The 16,977-nt window shown below is 36.9% G+C and overlaps 1 protein-coding gene across 1 annotated transcript in view; it reads left to right on the plus strand.

The window, feature by feature from the left end:
* Positions 1-16,977, plus strand: part of Alg13 (ALG13 UDP-N-acetylglucosaminyltransferase subunit) — a 70,128-nt gene that overhangs the window by 42,647 nt on the left and 10,504 nt on the right. The window contains 2 exon segments of the mRNA XM_051142249.1: positions 11,923-11,985; positions 13,007-13,172. Of these exon segments, the coding sequence (XP_050998206.1) occupies positions 11,923-11,985; positions 13,007-13,172 (229 nt within the window).

Below are 16,977 nucleotides of genomic sequence, written 5' to 3' on the forward strand. Positions count from 1 at the left end.
CTTTTCTATACATGCACGTATTATTCATTGCTTATGTCATGTCCCCTCTTTCTCATCTTATCCTTTCTTGCCCTAGGCCCCTTCTCAGTCCCTAATCATCCCTCTTCTTTCTACCCTCAGATCTTTTTTACTTTATTTAAAAGTTTATTTCTTTAGTTACTTCCATTTATGGGAAAGACGTACACTAATTTTCTGCATGTGGCTTATGTTGCATAATGTAATGTTGGAACAAAAATGACATTTCTACCATGTATCTTGGTGAACTTGATATTTGTGAAGAATTTGAATAACAACTACATTTATGAGTTATTATTAATCTTAACCATGGTAGTTTCATATACTAAATGTTTGCTTTTATGTTTTAGGGAATACATCTTATTCTGATTACCATTTATCCTCTCTCATCTCCCAGATCTCCCTCACCTTCCCAGTCATCCAGCTTCTTGTTTTCGTTCTACCTCTCGTTAGAAAACAAATGAGGAAATAAAAACTTTTTTGAGACAAGGTTTCTGTATGTAGCCTTTGCTGTCTTGGACTTGCTTTGTAGACCGGGCTGGCCTCGAACTGAGAGATCTGCCTCCCTGAGTGCTAAGATTTCAGGTGTGTGTCACTGTGCCTGGCAGATAAAAACAATGAAAGAAAGAAAAAGAAAGAAGGAAGGAAAGAGCATATGGAAGAGAAACACGAACATACACCTCATAAAAACAGAAAAATTGAAGACTATATTACATAAGCAAAAGATCAGTAAAGATGATAGTGCCCAAACAAAGGGATATGAGAATAGCAACAAAAATCTCTAAAAGTACCATTGAGCTTTGTGTTGACTGCTGAGCTTGTGGCCTGCCCTTAAGTGTGCTTTGTATATTAAGGGAGACTCCATTAGAAAAAACAAAATTTTCCTTTGCAAGTGGTTCTCAATTGGCAGTAGCTTCTGGGTTAGGAATGAGAGCTCATGCCTACTTCCTCGCCTCAGCACTGGGACTCCATCTGGCTTGGGTCCATGTAGGCCCTGTTCATGCTGCCACTGTCTCTGAGTTCATGTGTGCATCAGTCTGGAATACACTGTTTCCTTGGTTTCATTCATCCATCCCTCTCTGACTTTTACAATTTTTCTGCCTCCTCTTGAGCTGTAGCGAGGGGGTTTGATGAAGACATACATTTAATACTGTGTGTTTCAAAGTATGTCACTCTCCACATTGTCCATTTGTTGGTCACTGTATTGGGTCCCATCTCCTAATGGAAGTTTCTCTGATGAAGGATAAATGAGGTACTGATCTAAGGGTGGTGTAGCAGAATGTCATTAGGAGTCATTTTATTGCTGTGTTCCTTTAGCAGAACTTTGGTTTTCCGTTAGGCCCATGGCCTATTCAGTCTAAGGTTCTTGGCCACCCAAGCAATGTCAGGGATGGGATCCATCTTTAGGAATAAGTCTTAAATCCAGTCAGACAGTGGTTGCTTACTCCCACAATGTTTGTTGTGCTACTATTGCACCAGTATATCATGCTGGTAGGTCACCATTGTAGAGTGAAGGGTTTGTTCTCCTCTGGCAGCCTATGGAGTTATTTCCAATACCATGAACACCAGGCAGTAGGCTTTAGTTAGGCACCAGTTCAACTTCTTCATGTCCAGTGAGATACATAGTTGTTGTCTTCAGCAACAAACCACCAGATTGTGGAAAGGAAACAATAACCTGTGCAAAAGCGTAAGTTTGAGAATTTCCATGAGGCCCTTTGGCCAATCATTCAATTAGATGTATTCCTGGTACTGGAGGCTTCACATGGTTAGGAAAGTTGGGGCTGTGTCTCACCTGTTGTTTTGTGACTCCATTTAGATTTCTTTTATATATATGTATATAAAGAAGCTTCTACTGTACATCTAGTCTATTCCCAGTTTCTGGCTATTATGAGTAGTAGCAATGAACATGAATGAGCTAGTATCTTTGTAGCAGAACATAGAATTATTTGGGTGTATACCCAAGAGTGATATAGCTAGATCTTGAAGTAGATTCATTCCCACTTCCTGAGGAACTGCCACTCTGAATTCCATAGTGGCTGTATAAATTTGTACTCCCACCAGCAATGAATGAGTGTTCCTTTATGCTTCATCCTCCTCAGCATGAGCTGTCATTTGTTTTATTGACCATGGCCATTTTGGCTGGTATAAAATGAAATCTCAAAGTAATTCTGATTTGCATTTCCCTGATGGCTAAGGATGCTAAACAATTTTTCATGTGATGCTCAGTAGTTTGTATCTCACCTTTTGAAACTATATAGTTCTATACCCCATTTTTAAATTGGGAATTTTTTCTTAATGTTCAGTTTCTTGAATTCTTTATAGTTAAAAAAAAAATTAGCCCTCTAGCACATGTGTAGTTAGTAGAGATTTCTCTCCCATTCTATGGTCTTCTACCTTTTCTGCCATGGTGCCCTTTACAGTACAGAAGCTTCTCAGTTTCATGAGGTTCTGCTTATGAATTTGTTGTCTTTAGTGTCTTTGCTACTAATGTTCTCTTTAGAAAGACTTTTTCTGTACTAATCAGCTCAAGACTTTCTCTTCTATCATTTTCAGTGTATCTGGCCTTCTGTTGAGGTCCTTGATCCACTTGGAGTTGACTTTTATGTAAACTGATAAATACGGATCTATTTGCAGTCTTTTATGTTCAGCCTTCCAGTTTGACCAGCACCATTTGTTGAAGATGTCTTTTTTTTTTTCAGTGTGTACTTGTGGCATCTTTATTTATTTATTTATTTTTAAAAAAGGTCTTTATAGATGTATGGACGTGTGTCTCGGTATTCAGTCGTATTCTAGTGATGGATATCTGCTTTGGGCCCAATATCATGCTGTTTTTATTGCTATAGCTTTATAGTACAATTTGAGATCAGGGATGGTGATACTTGCAGCATTTTAGGATTGTGTTAGCCATCCTGTTTTTTGTGTTTTTAATGTTTCCAATATGAAGCAGAAAAATTGTCCTTTTAATTTCTGTGAAGAATCATGTTGGAATTTTGATGGGGATGATACTGAATCTGTAAATTGCTTTTGCTAGGATGGCCATTTTCACTTTATTAATCCCACAGACCTTTTCATCTTCAGTTGTCTTGAATTTCTTCCCTTAATGTCTTAAAGTTGTTATTATGTAAGTGTTTTCACCTGTTTGTTTAGAGTTACATACACCAAGATTTTTCTTTTGAGACTATTATGAAAGTTATTATGTCTCTGATTTCTTTCTCAGTCTTTCATTTTTATATATTAAGGCTACCAATTTTTCTGAGATAATTTTGTATCCTATCAAATGGATTGATCTAGAAATTATCATAATGAGTGAGTTCACCCAGAAGCAAAAAGAGACAAACGGTATATACTCACTTATATCAAAACACTAGTCCAAGGGATACGTACCATGAAAAACTTTACTTACCAAAAAAAGTGGGTCAGAAGAGAGGACATCTTATTGAGACTCTAGGCAAGAGTAGCATGGAAGAATGGGGAAATAGTAGGACCCACAGGGTCCTGGAAACCTACAATAAGAACTTTATAACAGGCAGATCTGGGTCCTGGGGTCCTCCTCAAACTAAGGCACCAGCCAAGGAGAATATAGGCAGTAAGCTTCGAACCCCTACCAAGACCTAGCCGACGAACATGATACTCTCCACCGTTGAGTGGAGAGTGAGATCTGACTCTCACACGAACTCTGGTGCCCCTTTTCTGACCATGTCCCGTGGATGGGGATGCCTGGTGGCACTCAGAGGAAGGATAGCAAGTTACCAAGAAGAGACTCGATATTCTAAGAGCATATATAGGGGGAGGAGGTCTCCCTCAATCACAGACATAGGGGAGGGGAGAAGGGGAGAAGTGGGAGGGAGGGAAGAATGGGAGGAAACAGGGGAAGGGCTAACAATTGAGATATAATATGAATAAATTAATAAAATAAAAAAAAGAGAGTAACCTTGCAACTTCTGTTATGGCAGATCATATGAGTTATTTCTAATAAAACATGACAATTTTGATTAAAAAAAATTTTTGTATCCTATTACTTTTCTTAAAGTGTTTATCCCCTGTAGAAGTTTTGTGGAACTTCTAATATTATTTTTGTATAAAATCATATTATCTGTACTTAAAGATACTTAATGATTTCTTCCTTTCCTATTTGTATACTGTTGATCTTCAGTTGTTTTACTGCTCTAGCTAAGATTTCAATTGCTGTATTGAATAGCTATTGAAAGAATGTGACAGCTTTGCCATCTTCTGTCTTCCTTTTTTAGTGGAATTTGCTTTGAGTTTCTCACCATTTAAGTTGAAGTTGGGTATAGGCTTGGTGCTAATTGCCTTTATTATGTTTATGTATGTCCCTTGTATCCCTGATCTATTCAAGATTTTCATCATCAGTGTCAGATTTTGTCAAAGGCCCTTTTTGCATCTAATGAGATGATCTTGGTTTTTTTTTTTTATTGTTTTTTGTTTTTTGTTTTCAGTCTGCTTATATGGTGAATTACATTTATCTATTTACATACATCCTTGCATCTCTGGGATAAAGCTTATTTGATTGTGTTTATGATCTCTTTGATGTGTTCTTAGATTAAGTTGACAAGTATCTTACTGAGGATATTTATAATGGAAATTGGCCTGTAATTTTCTCTCTCTGTTGAGTCTTTGTATAGTTTAGGTATAAAGCTAATTGTGACCTTGTAAAAAGAATTAGATACTGTTCCTTCAGTTTCTAATTTGTAGAATATTAGCATTCTTTGAATGTCTGATGGAGTTCTGTACTAAGTCTGTCTGTCCCTGGGTGTTTAGTTGTTGTTGTTGCTTGGGAGACTTAGTTACTGCTTCTAATTCATGAGGTGTTATGGGTCTGCTTAAATTGTTTATCTGATCTTGATTTAACATTGGAAGGATATATGTCCGTCTGTCCGTCCGTCCATCTACCCATCCATCCATCCATCCATCCATCCCTTTTAGGTTCTCTAGTTTGGAGTATAAATTTTAAAAGTATGTCCTTATGATTCTCTAATTCTGGTGTCTCTTTGTTTCCAACTTTATTAACTTGGATCTATTCTTTATCTTTTCTTCAGTCTGGGTAAGAGTTTATCATTCTTACTCATTTTCTCAAAGAACCAATCATTATTTGTGTTTTTATTATTGTTGTTCTTGTGTTTCTATTTTATTGATTTCAACCTTGAGTTTTAATTAGATTTTGCAATTTACTCCTTTTGGCTGTTACCTTTCCTTCTAGAACTTTCAAGTGTGCCATTAAGTGTGTTTTTTCAATTTCATTCATTTCTAAAAGTTTTACTTTTTTACTGAAATTTCATCTTGACTAATTTTTATTCAGTAGGGAAATTGATCCATTTCCATGATTTTGTACATTTCTTGTTGAAATCTATTTTTCCATTAATTAATCAATTAATTAATTAGCATGGTATTCCTGTAGGAAATTCCGCACCCTTCTCTTCTCCCAGTCCCTCCCCCTATACCCCCTCCCTTTGTTCTCAGAGAAGGGGAGACTTCCCATGTGTATCAGTCTGCCTTGACATATCAAGTAGGACTGGGGACATCTTCTTTTGAAGCTAGTCAAGGCTGTCCAGTTAGAGGAAAAGGAACCAAAGGCAGGCAACAGAGTCAGACACAGCCCCTGTTCCTGCTGTTAGAAGTCCCACATGAAGACCAAACTGCAGATCTGCTACATATGTGTAGGGGGCCTAAGTCCGTCTCATGGATAGTCTCTGGTTGGTGCTTCAGTCTCTGTGAGCCCCTATTGGGCCATGTGAGTTGATTTTGTAGGTTTTCTTGTGGTGTCCTTGACCTCTCTGGCTTTTTCAGTTCTTTCTATCCTTCCATAAGATTCCCAGAGAACTGCCTAATGTTAGGCTGCATTTGTTTTCAATAGCTGCTGGCTGAAGCCACTCAGATGACTGTTAGGCTAGCCTTCTGTCTGCAGTTATAGCAGAATATTATTAATAGTTTCAATGGTGATATTGGCTATGAGCTTTCGTAATTTGATATTGGCTATGAGCTTTCTATATATAGCCTTTATTGTGTTTAGGTATGTGCCTTGTATCCCTAATATCTCCAAGACTTTTAACATGAAGGTGTGATTGATTGTGTCAAATGCTTTTTTTTGTAGTTATTGAGATGACCGTGTTTTTTTTTCCCTCAGTTTGTTTATATGGTGAATTAAATAAATGGGTTTAAGTATATTGAACCATCCCTACGCATCCCTGGGATGAAGCCTACTTGATCGTGGTGGATGATGTTTTAGGATTTAGTTTGCGAGTACTGTAAGGAGTATTTTTGAATCAATGTTCATAAAGGAAATTGGTCTATAATTCTCTTTTGTTGAGTCTTTGTGTGGTTTAGGTATGGGGTGATTGTGGCCTCATTGTTTGGCAGTATCCCTTCTATTTCTATTTTGTGGAATAATTTGGGAAGTGCTTATTGGTATTTGTTCTTTTAAAGTCTGTTAGAATTCTGTGCTAAAATCATCAGACCTAGGGCTCATGTTTGCGAGACTTTTTTGTTTGTTTGTTTCTCTGTGTAGCCTTGGCTGTCCTGGAACTCACTCTGTAGAACAGTCTGGCCTTGAACTCAGAGATTCCCTCTGCTTCTACTTGCCAAGTGGTGGGAATAAATGTGTGCGCCACCACCACTGCCTGGCTTGGTTGGAAGACTTTTAATGACTGCTTCTATTTCCTTAGGGTTTATAGGACTATTTAAATTGTTTGCCTGATCTTGATTTAACATTGGTAAGTGGTATCTATGTGAAAAATCATCCATTTTCTTTAGATTTTTCAGTTTTGTGTAATACAGGCTTTGAAGTAAGATCTAATGATTCTTTGGATTTCCTCAGTATCTATTATTATATATCCCCGTTTCATTTCTGATAATTCGGATATTCTCTCTCTGCCTTTTAGTCTATCTTAATGATTTTTCTCACAGAACCGTCTCTTACTATTATTGATTTCAGCCCTGAGTTTGTCATTTCTTGCCATCTACTCCTCTTGGGTATGTTTGCTTCTTTTTGTTCTAGAGCTTTCAGGTATGATTTTTAAATTGAGTATGAGATTCTTTATGAAGGTACTTGGTGCTATGAAGTTTCCTCTTAGCACTGCTTTCATCATCGTGTCCCATAAGTTTGGGTATATTATGCTTTCATTTTCATTGAATTCTAGAAAGTCTGTAATTTCTTTATTTCATCCCTGACCCAGTGGTCATTGAGTAGAGAGTTGTTCAGTTTCCATGCGGTTGTAGGCTCTCTGCTGTTTCTGTTATTGTTGGAGTCCAGCTTTAATCCATGGTGGTCTGATAGGACTCAAGGGATTGTTTCAATTTTCCTGTATCTGGTGAGGCTTGCTTTGTGACCTCTATGTGGTCAACTTTGGAAATTCTGTGATGTGGTGCTGAGCAGAGGGTATATTCTTTTGCTTTTGGGTAAAATGTTCTATCAAAATCTGTTGGGTTCATTTGATTAATAACATCTTGCTATTGCATCATTTTTCTGTTTAGTTTCTGTCTAGACCTATCCATTGCTTCTTAGAATGGGGTGTAGAAGTCTCCTACTACTAATGTGTGGGGCTCTGTGTGTGATTTAGTAATATTTCTTTTACCAATTTGGGTCCCCTTGCATTTGGGGCATGGATACTCAGAATTGACATGTTGTTCTTGGTGAATTTTTTTTCCTTTGATAAATACGAAGTACCTTACCCCATCTCTTTTGAGTAGTTTTGATTGAAAGTTGCATATCTTGATACATATTAGAGTGGCTACTTCAGCTTGTTTGTTGGGTCCATTTGCTTGGAAAATATTTCCCTGCCTTTACTTTGAGGTAATGTCTATCTTTGTTGCTAAGCTGTGTTTCTTATATGCAGGCAGAATGGTGGGTCCTGTTTAGACATCCATTCTGTTAGCCTATGTCTTTTTTTTTTTTTTTTTTGGTGAATTGAGTCCATTGGTGTTGAAAGGTATTATTGACCAGTGAAAGTTAATTTCTGTTATTTTGATGTTGATAGTACAGTTTGTGTGTGTGTGTGTGTGTGTGTGTGTGTGTGTGTGTGTGTGTGTGTGTGTATGAGAGAGAGAGAGAGAGGGGAGAGAGAGAGAGGGAGAGAGAGAGAGAGAGAGAGAGAGAGAGAGAGAGAGAGAGAGAGAGAGAGAGAGAGAGAGAGAGAGAGAGAGAGAGAGAGAGCGCCCACGAGAGCGAGAGTGCATTCCTTTTGGTTTTCCCTGTGTGGAATGAATTATTTGCCATGTTTTCCTTCTAGTATCTTCTGTGGGACTGGATTTGTATATTAATATTGTTTAAATTTGTTTTATCATGGAATATCTTGTTTTCTCCATCTATGTTGATTGAAAGTTTTGCTGGGTATAGTAGTCTGGGCTGCCATCTGTGGTCTCTTAGAGACTATAGGACATCAGTCCAGGCTCTTTTAGGCTCTTTTGGCTTTTAAAGTCTCTGTTGAGAACTCTTATAATTCTCATAGGTCTGCCTTTATGTGTGTATTGGCCTTTTTCCCCATTGGCTTTTAATATTCTTTCTTTATTCTGTATATTCAGTGTTTTTGTTTTTAATGTGGCAGGAAGATTTTCTTTTTAGTCCAACCTATTTGTTGTTCTGTAAACTTCTTGTGCATTTATAAGTATGTTTTTCTTTAGGTTAGGGAAATTTTCTTCTATGTTTTTTTTTTTTTTTGAAAATATTTTCTGGGCCTTTGAACTGGTAATTGTCTTCTATTCCTATTGATCTTCGGTTTAGATGTTTTGAGTTAGAAACTTTTTATATTTGACATTTTCTTTGACTGATTTGTCAATTTCTTCCTTTGTATCTTCTACACCTGAGATTCTTTCTTCCACTTTTGTATTCTGTTGGTGATACTTGTGCCTATATATAGTTCCTGTTCTCTTGCCTCGGTTTACCATCTCCAGGGTTCTCTTAATTTTTGTTTTCTTTATTGCTTCTATTTCCATTTTCAGGTCTTGAACTGTTTCATTCATTTTCTTCACCTGTTTGATTGTATTTTCCTATATTTATTTAAGGTATTCATTTCCTCTTAAAGGCCTCTATCATCTTCATAAGATTGGATTTAAGTTCATTTTTTTGTGGTTCAGCTGTGTTAGATATCCTGGGCTTGCTGTAGTAAGATAGCTGTGTTCTAGTGTTGCTACATTGCCCTGGCTCTTGTCGACTGTGTTCTGATGCTGGCCTTTAGCCATCTGGTTGTCTCTCGTATTGGCAGGCCTCCAGTAATGCAGGCTGAGTTGTGGGCCAGAAAATGGAGCACTGGGGAGCAGTTGTAGTTTACCTTTGTCCTTGGTGGCAGCAGGCCTCCAGGGATGCAGGCTGAGCTGTCTGAAATCCATTTTCAATCCACAGTTGTCAGATAGGATGTAGGATGTCATTTCGGTTTTCTTGTATCTGTTGAGACTTGCTATGTGCCCCATGCTGTCTGTCAATTTTGGAGAAAGTACATGAGCTGCTGAGAAAGATGGTATATTCTTTTGTGTTTAGGTAATTTTGGTTTGTGGCATTATTCTGACATTTCTGACATTATGACATTAAATAGAAACTTCAGCATTTCTGTTTTGTTTTTGTTTTGATGGATTGTCACTGAGAGTGGGTTATTGAAATCTCCCACTCTGTATGAGGGTCAATCAATATGTGATTTAAGTTTCCTTAGTATTACTTTTATGAACTTGGTTGCCTTTGTGGTTGTTGCTTAGCTCTTAAGAATATCCCCTTGGTTGATTTTTGTTTGTTTGTTTGTTTGTTTGATGTAGTGTCCTTCCCTACATCTTTGGATTGGTTTTAGTTTCATGTCAATTTTGTCATATAATTAAATGCTAACAACAGCTTGCTTATTAGTTTCATTTGCTTGGAATATCTTTTTCTATCCTTTTACCCTGAGGTGATGTCTATCCTTTATGTTAAGGTTCATTCTTTTTGCATGTAGCAGAAAAAAAGGATCCTATTTTCTCATCCAATCTGTTAGTCAGTGTTTTTTTTTTGGGGGGGGGGTGCAGATCTTAAGACCATGATATTGGGAATCATCTCTGAAGTGTTTGTTGATTCCTGTCATTTTCGTATCTATCTATCTATCCTCCCCCCTCTCATTTGTTGATCTGGACTTATTTCCTGTGTAATTTCCTTGAGTGTAATTAATCTCTTTAGATGGAATTTTTCTTATACAAACCTCTGAAGAACTGGATTGGTAGACAATGCTGATTAAATTTGGTTTTGTCATACAATGTCTTATTTTCTCTATTTTGATTGATAATTTTGCTGGGTATAGTACTATGGGCTGGCATCTTTGGTATCTTAGTGTTTGATGACTTCAGACTCTTCTGACTTTTAAGAGACTCCATTGAGAAGTTGGATGTTGTTCTCATGGATCTTATATGTTACTTGTTCTTTCGTACCTACATTTAGTGTCTTGGTTATTATTTGTTTTCGGAATTTCTTTCTGTTCTAGTCTTTTTGGTGTTCTGTATGCTTATGATTTCTTTTGAGACAGGGTTTCTCTGTGTGGCCTTGAACTCACAGAGATCCGGGTGCCTCTGCCTCCCTGAATGCTGGGATTACAGGCACATGCCACTGTGCCTGGCACTTATATGATTTTGTTGAAAGTGTTTTCTTTATCTTTGATCTAGGTCTCTTTTTCCTTCCTGTATTTCTGTTATTCATAGATTTGGTCATTTCATAATTTCCCAGACTTCCTAGATGTTTTGTGCCTGGAGTTTTCAATTTAATATTTTTTTTGACTGAGTCTTCCATTTCTTCTACTGTTTTGTCTTCAATCCTTGAGAGTCCCTCTTCTATGTCTTGTTTTCTGTGGGAGAAGCTTACCCCTGAGGTTTTTGTTGATTTTCCTAAATATTTTATTTTTCAATTTTACCTCAGTTTGGATTTTCCTTATTTCCTTATTTCATTTTACTGTTTAGGTTTTCATAGACTTTTAAAGGGATTTATCCGTATCCTCTTTAAGGTCATTGAACAGAATAGCTATTATGTTCATAATAGTTACTTTGAAATCCTTGTCATATGCTTCAGCTATATTGCATTTCTTGGGTCTTAGTGTAGGATTATCGGGTTCTGGTGCAGGCATATGTCCTGGCTGTTAAGGTTTGTGGTTTTGCACTAGTGTCTAGTTATCTGGGTTTGGTGATTCTAGGTGTTAATAACAGGTCTTGTCTTTGTTGAGTGGGCATTCCAGTCCTTGATTTCTTTTGCCTTCTCTGGGTATTAGGAAAGTGTGGTAGCTGTGTGTTAACTGCTATTGGGTGCTTCTGCAGATTAATGGGTGTCTGAAAAGAAGGAAGGGTAGGCTAGGAATAAAGGCAGAGAAGGGCTTTAGGAAAGAGATAAGGGGATTCTGTCCACATCAAGAAGTGGGGTTCCTAGGGAATTAGTTGGAAGTGTGGTGGGGAAGAGGGAATCTTGCAAGTAGATTGATGTATCTTTACATCTGGAGAGACAGATATAAAAAAGTTAGGGGGACCTTGGGTCTGAGTTGGAGTCTCCAGTGAGTGGAGTTTGAGGTGGGGAGGGGGAGGGACATCTGTAGCAGCCTGGCTGAGGGTGAGAATGGAATGTGGAGATGGTAATGAGGGATAGGAAGGATAGTTGAATTTTCTACCTCAGTCCCTGTCAGGTTTACCCACCGAAGGTACTGGGTAGAATGTTTTTCTAGGTATGAGGGCTGGCAGAAAAGAATGGGGATAGATAGGATGGGCTGGTGATAGGTCAGAGAGTCTTTGTCAAGTCTTTCTCTAGTCTCCCAGAAATAAGAGTGGTGTGGGAGGAAAACCCCTGCAAGCAGTCCTGCTACGGGAAGGGGATGAGACTGGATAGATTATAATGGAGGATAGGAAGGAGAGTGAAAATTTCCTTTGGTTTCCCTTTATTCAGTTATATTTCTGTATTTATTAAAGTCTCTCCAGCTTCAGGACGGTGGACCTCAAGACACAGTTACCTCATATAACAACCCCCAGAAGGTAATCTTCATAGTGTTACCAAACAGTCATTTACAGTGAGCTAAACAGAAGAAAATGAATATTTTCTTTTCTTTCATTTCATCATAATTCTGAGCAGATGTTTATATTCCATTAAGTATTATTGTGCCTTCTGTTACCCAGTACAATGATTAATACATTACTTATTTAACAAATCAAATTAAGTATCTGTTTCAGATACTATTATGTAGTCTTCTGTGAAATTTTTATGAATCAGTCAATAGTAAATTATTTTTTAAGTCTCTTTACTGAAACACCAATTTTTAAAAAAATGAGTAGAGAAAGAACAATTGAGGAAAGAAAAATATTGACACTCTGGGAAGAGAACATTTTCAGGAGCAGGGAATATGACCCTTTCCCAAGAGTTCAAGCAGTTAAGAGGTCAAAGATTAGCCAGAGTCTAGCAGGATTTGATGACTTTGTAAATTTAGATGATTGGACTGGGTAAGAGCCATATTGTAGTGAGAAAAGATAAAGGCTGCCAATGAAGATAGTGTTTAAGAGTCTCTTATTTGTTTGTTATATTTATGTATAGCATATGCCATGGTAAAGTAGTATGTTCTCTTGAAGAATTTTGCACCTTAATCATAAAAATGTTTCATTCAGTTACACTTAAATACAAAGCAGCCCTTCTACTTGAATATTTATGGAAATAAATACATATATAAGTGAACATGAGTATATATTGTGGGAGCCTAGAAGTTGCCATTTCAGGAACATGGCAACTACACAGATAAAGAACAGGAGTTGGAGGGAAACTTTGCCTCGTGCACAACTTGATGTCTTTATTGTTTTTATATTAATGTGTTATTTTTACAGAAATATAGCTCTCAGCATAGAGATCCTGAAAAAGAAGTAACTTTTGTAAGATTTGTATGCAGATTGACTTCTCAGTGTTATGTCAACAGAGAAATAAAAATTTCCTAAATTTAGGTTCAGAGGAAGAAACAAATACAGTTTGGGAAACCAAACTTAAGAATTCTAATCTTTCTTCCACTTGTAGGTGTTAGACAATTCTACTGCAATTGCAGTTTCCTGGGACAGCCATGTTCCAGTTCCAGTCTTATCTAACAGTACAGCAGATAACCAAGCTGTTAGTACCACTGATGTTTCCTCACAGGATGCCATACAACCGGTCTTTGTACCTCCACATACACAAGATAGTTCAGGTGAGTTATTAGTGTCTATTTACTCTGGAAACCTTTTTCTACTCATGGATCTGTATATACTGTTGTTCTAGTTATTAGGTAGTATCTAATTTAAAGAAATAAATGTTAATTTTTTTGTTAATGTGTATATGGGGTAGAGGTGAGCATGCTGAGGCTTGAGAAAATTATGGAGTTGATTCTTCCACTTGTATGTGAATTTTAGGCATCAAACCATATCACAAGCTCTGTATAGCAATTCCTTTTACCTACTGAGCTGTCTTTCTGGTCCCATAAATTATGTTTTATTACTTAAGGATAGACATAGAGACTGTTGTTGTTATTGTTATTATTATTATTTTGTTTTTTCAAAACAAGGTTTCTCTGTGTAAAAAGCCCTGGCTGTCCTAGAGTCACTTTGTAGACTAGGCTGCCTCTGTCCCCCTGAGTGTGGGGATTATAGGTGTGCACTACCACACCCATTATTTATTTATTTATTTATTTATTTATTTTTGGTTAGTTATTTTTATACATTTCCTAAAAGTTTGTTATATAACTCATACCCATGTAATAACTCCTTGTCATGAGAATAGAACCACTGAATTCTATTAAAGTAATTTTAGAAGACTGCACAAAACAGTGAGAAAAAACTGAAGAATTGAGAAAGCCACCTTGTATCTTATCTCATTCTCAATTTTATGAAAGGAAAGTTTACATAAATGTAAACATAATTAAAACATGTTATACATGGGTATCTCAAAGAAAAAGGACAGACTACCCCTCCAAATAGTAAAAACATGTCAAGCTTACCTACTAAACAAAATTAAACTAAACAAATATAAAAACCTGTACCAAACTATTTCATAATGTGGCAAAGACAGTGATAAAGTACCACAAGAATTCAATGACAAGTTAGAATTAGAAAAACTCATGTGAAATGATAGAATTTGGAGAACTCGAAGCAGATCATTTCAATAATGAAAAGCATAAAGAGCCTAGAAAGATAGTTTACAGTACACAGTGCTTCAAGAGGAATGAGAATGTAAGAAAGAAATCTATAGTTAAAAAAGTCAAAGATAATGATTCAAAATTGACATGTTGCAGTTAGGTAAAAGAGATCAAATCTTGATAGAAATCCTTTGAAGGAGAGTATTGAAGGGAGTGAAACAAATGCTAAATGTATAATTGAGAAAACTATAGAAGCTAAAATCATGAGACCTTAGAAACATGCATAATAGCACCTTGCAGAGATGAGAATATCAACCCCTGAGTCCTGGGATTAAAGGTATACACCATTGCACCCTGCTTAAGAAATCATTCTTAAGGCTGATCCAATTTCCCAGATCAAGCTGCCTGTTTGCAGGAAATACCTGAGTGCATTTTGAACTATATCTTCAATATGTAATCAACAAAATGTAGAATGTGTGAAATTCGAAAGGCCAAAAAGCTCAAGTTCTTCAAAAGAAAAAACATACGGAAATATAAAGGAGAGAGGAAGGACAACTGGGTTGAAATTAAAATTGAAGCCATAATAAACTTTTGAAGAAGGGTAAGATTTTTTTTTTTTTTTTTTTTTGGTTTTTTGAGACAGGGTCTCTCTGTGTAGCCTTGGCTGTCCTAGACTCACTTTGTAGACCAGGCTGGCCTCGAACTCACAGCAATCCGCCCTGCCTCCCAAGTGCTGGGATTAAAGATGTGCGCCACCATCGCCCGGCTAAGAAGGGTAAGATTTTTAAAGTTGTCTGTGGGTGCACATTAAGTAGGAAAATTAAGGTGAAAACCATACTGAAGTGATTAATGTTAGAGTGAGAATTATTATTAATCATGTACAAGTGAAATGGCCTTGGACATAGGGTAATTGGAAATGGCTTGTGGTGGCTGACAGTTTGCCTCTACAACTAGATACTATTTTACCTTAAATCATTAAGCCAAGTATTGCACAGTGCTCAGAACAAATACATGCAAAAAATGTTTATGATGGGACTCTTTTTATTGGAAATCTCATTCTGAGATCCTGGATCCTGGATTTTCTACATACTCCTAAATTTGGGAAAACATAGCTTGTCTGCCTCCAGCAGGGGCCTGAACTTAAAGTATTGAAATCACAGCTAAGTAAAGGATTTTAATGCTTTTGTGCTCAGTGTCTAAAGTTTTTACCAACAAGCCTGGTGATCTGAGTTTGATCCTTTGAGCCTACATGGTGGAAGGTGAAAACTGACTCCTGAATGATGTCTTCTGCTCCCCACATGCAAGATGTGCCTGCCATATAGTCTTCCTACACGCACGCACGCACGCACGCACTCCCTCCCTCCCTCCCTCCCTCCCTCCCTCCCTCTGAATTTGAGGGTAGCTAGTCTACATAGTGAGTTGAATGAAGTTTAACCAGGGCTACATAGTGCAGGGAAAAAAGGTGCTTATTATAGTATCACACATTTATAAAGAATGCCATTTAGGGCAGAATAAATTTGATTCTTTCGGATTTGTGACAATTTATGTTGTTACCTCTAGGTCTAGTAGTTGGCTTTTACCTAGTGATCATATTCACATTTCTGTTTTCAGGTAATGGCCTTATTCATTTTCTTGGTACTGACCATTAAACCTAGGCCCTTGTGCATGCATACTTAGTACTTGGTACTAAGCCATCCCTAGCTCTCTTTTCACATTTTATTCTTTATAGGAGTCTCACTAAATTGTCTAGGCTGGCCCTGAGCTTATTCTCTAGTCCAGGCAGGGCTTGAAATTGAGATCCTTCTGCCTTGCATTCTTAAGTAGCTGAGATTACATACTTGTTCTGCCAGACTCCATTTCCTTTTACAGAAACCCAGTATGATTTGAGTACTAGTTTAAGAGATAAGAAAAAGAACTTTGTTGGAAAAACCATTTTATAGAAACATCCAAGCATTAGTATGCTCTGATAATCAAAATCGCTTTTCTGTAACTATAAAAGTAGACATTTCTAAATTTATAGCACAACTTGAAAAGTTACGTAAGCTGTCGAAATTTCCTGTGTCGTTTAACTCATTTTCTATTGTTCAGTTAAGTTAAATTTTCACAAATGCCCTGTTATGTAAGCAATGCCACAATCAAAACAGGATTGTTTCTTCATCCCCATTTCTCCACCCCACCCCCCAAAAAACCCTGCTTATGAATTATTTTGTTTTGGTGTCATCTGTAGATACATCTCCTATTACTATTAGCATGTAACTGTATAAAAGGTATGAGTGTATTATTGGCCTTGCCAGTGAATGAAGGCATCCTTTCTTTGTAAATTTCCAGAGTAACAAATTCAGCTTGTGAATTGTTTTAAATCTAAACTCCATGTGTTAGAGCTTTGAATTTAATGCTTTACTGAATGATGAGATGAAACTTTATGCCTTCTAGTGTTAAAATATAATGTATATAGCACAGCTTTGAAGTTTGGTAATTTAATTTGTCAATTGACTAAAATCCAGTTAAATTTGAAGAATTGTGTCATTAAGCATTTACCAAAATACCACATGTTTAGTGAGTGTATTACATGCATGTAGGTAAAAATATTACGTTCAAAACATTGTTTATCATCATAGGGGTTTGCAAACATAATCACATTTCAATTTTGCATTAAAACTGAAAATCCTAGATGAATCATTTTAAACTGTAATAATGGATATAGAACAGTATAGGGATAAAATATTGTATCTAGCCCATTTTTAGGTTCTGTGTCTCCTTAGAACTGGATCTTCATGATGTAAAGTTCCCTACGTTCTTTCAAGGCTGCCAGGAGAATATGTAATGTTGCTAAAATCTCTGCTGTGTGCATTTTTGTCTCTTGACCAAGAGTATGACAGGT

This window comes from Acomys russatus, chromosome X (assembly GCF_903995435.1).
Source record: "Acomys russatus chromosome X, mAcoRus1.1, whole genome shotgun sequence".
Classification (NCBI taxonomy): Eukaryota; Metazoa; Chordata; class Mammalia; order Rodentia; family Muridae; genus Acomys; species Acomys russatus.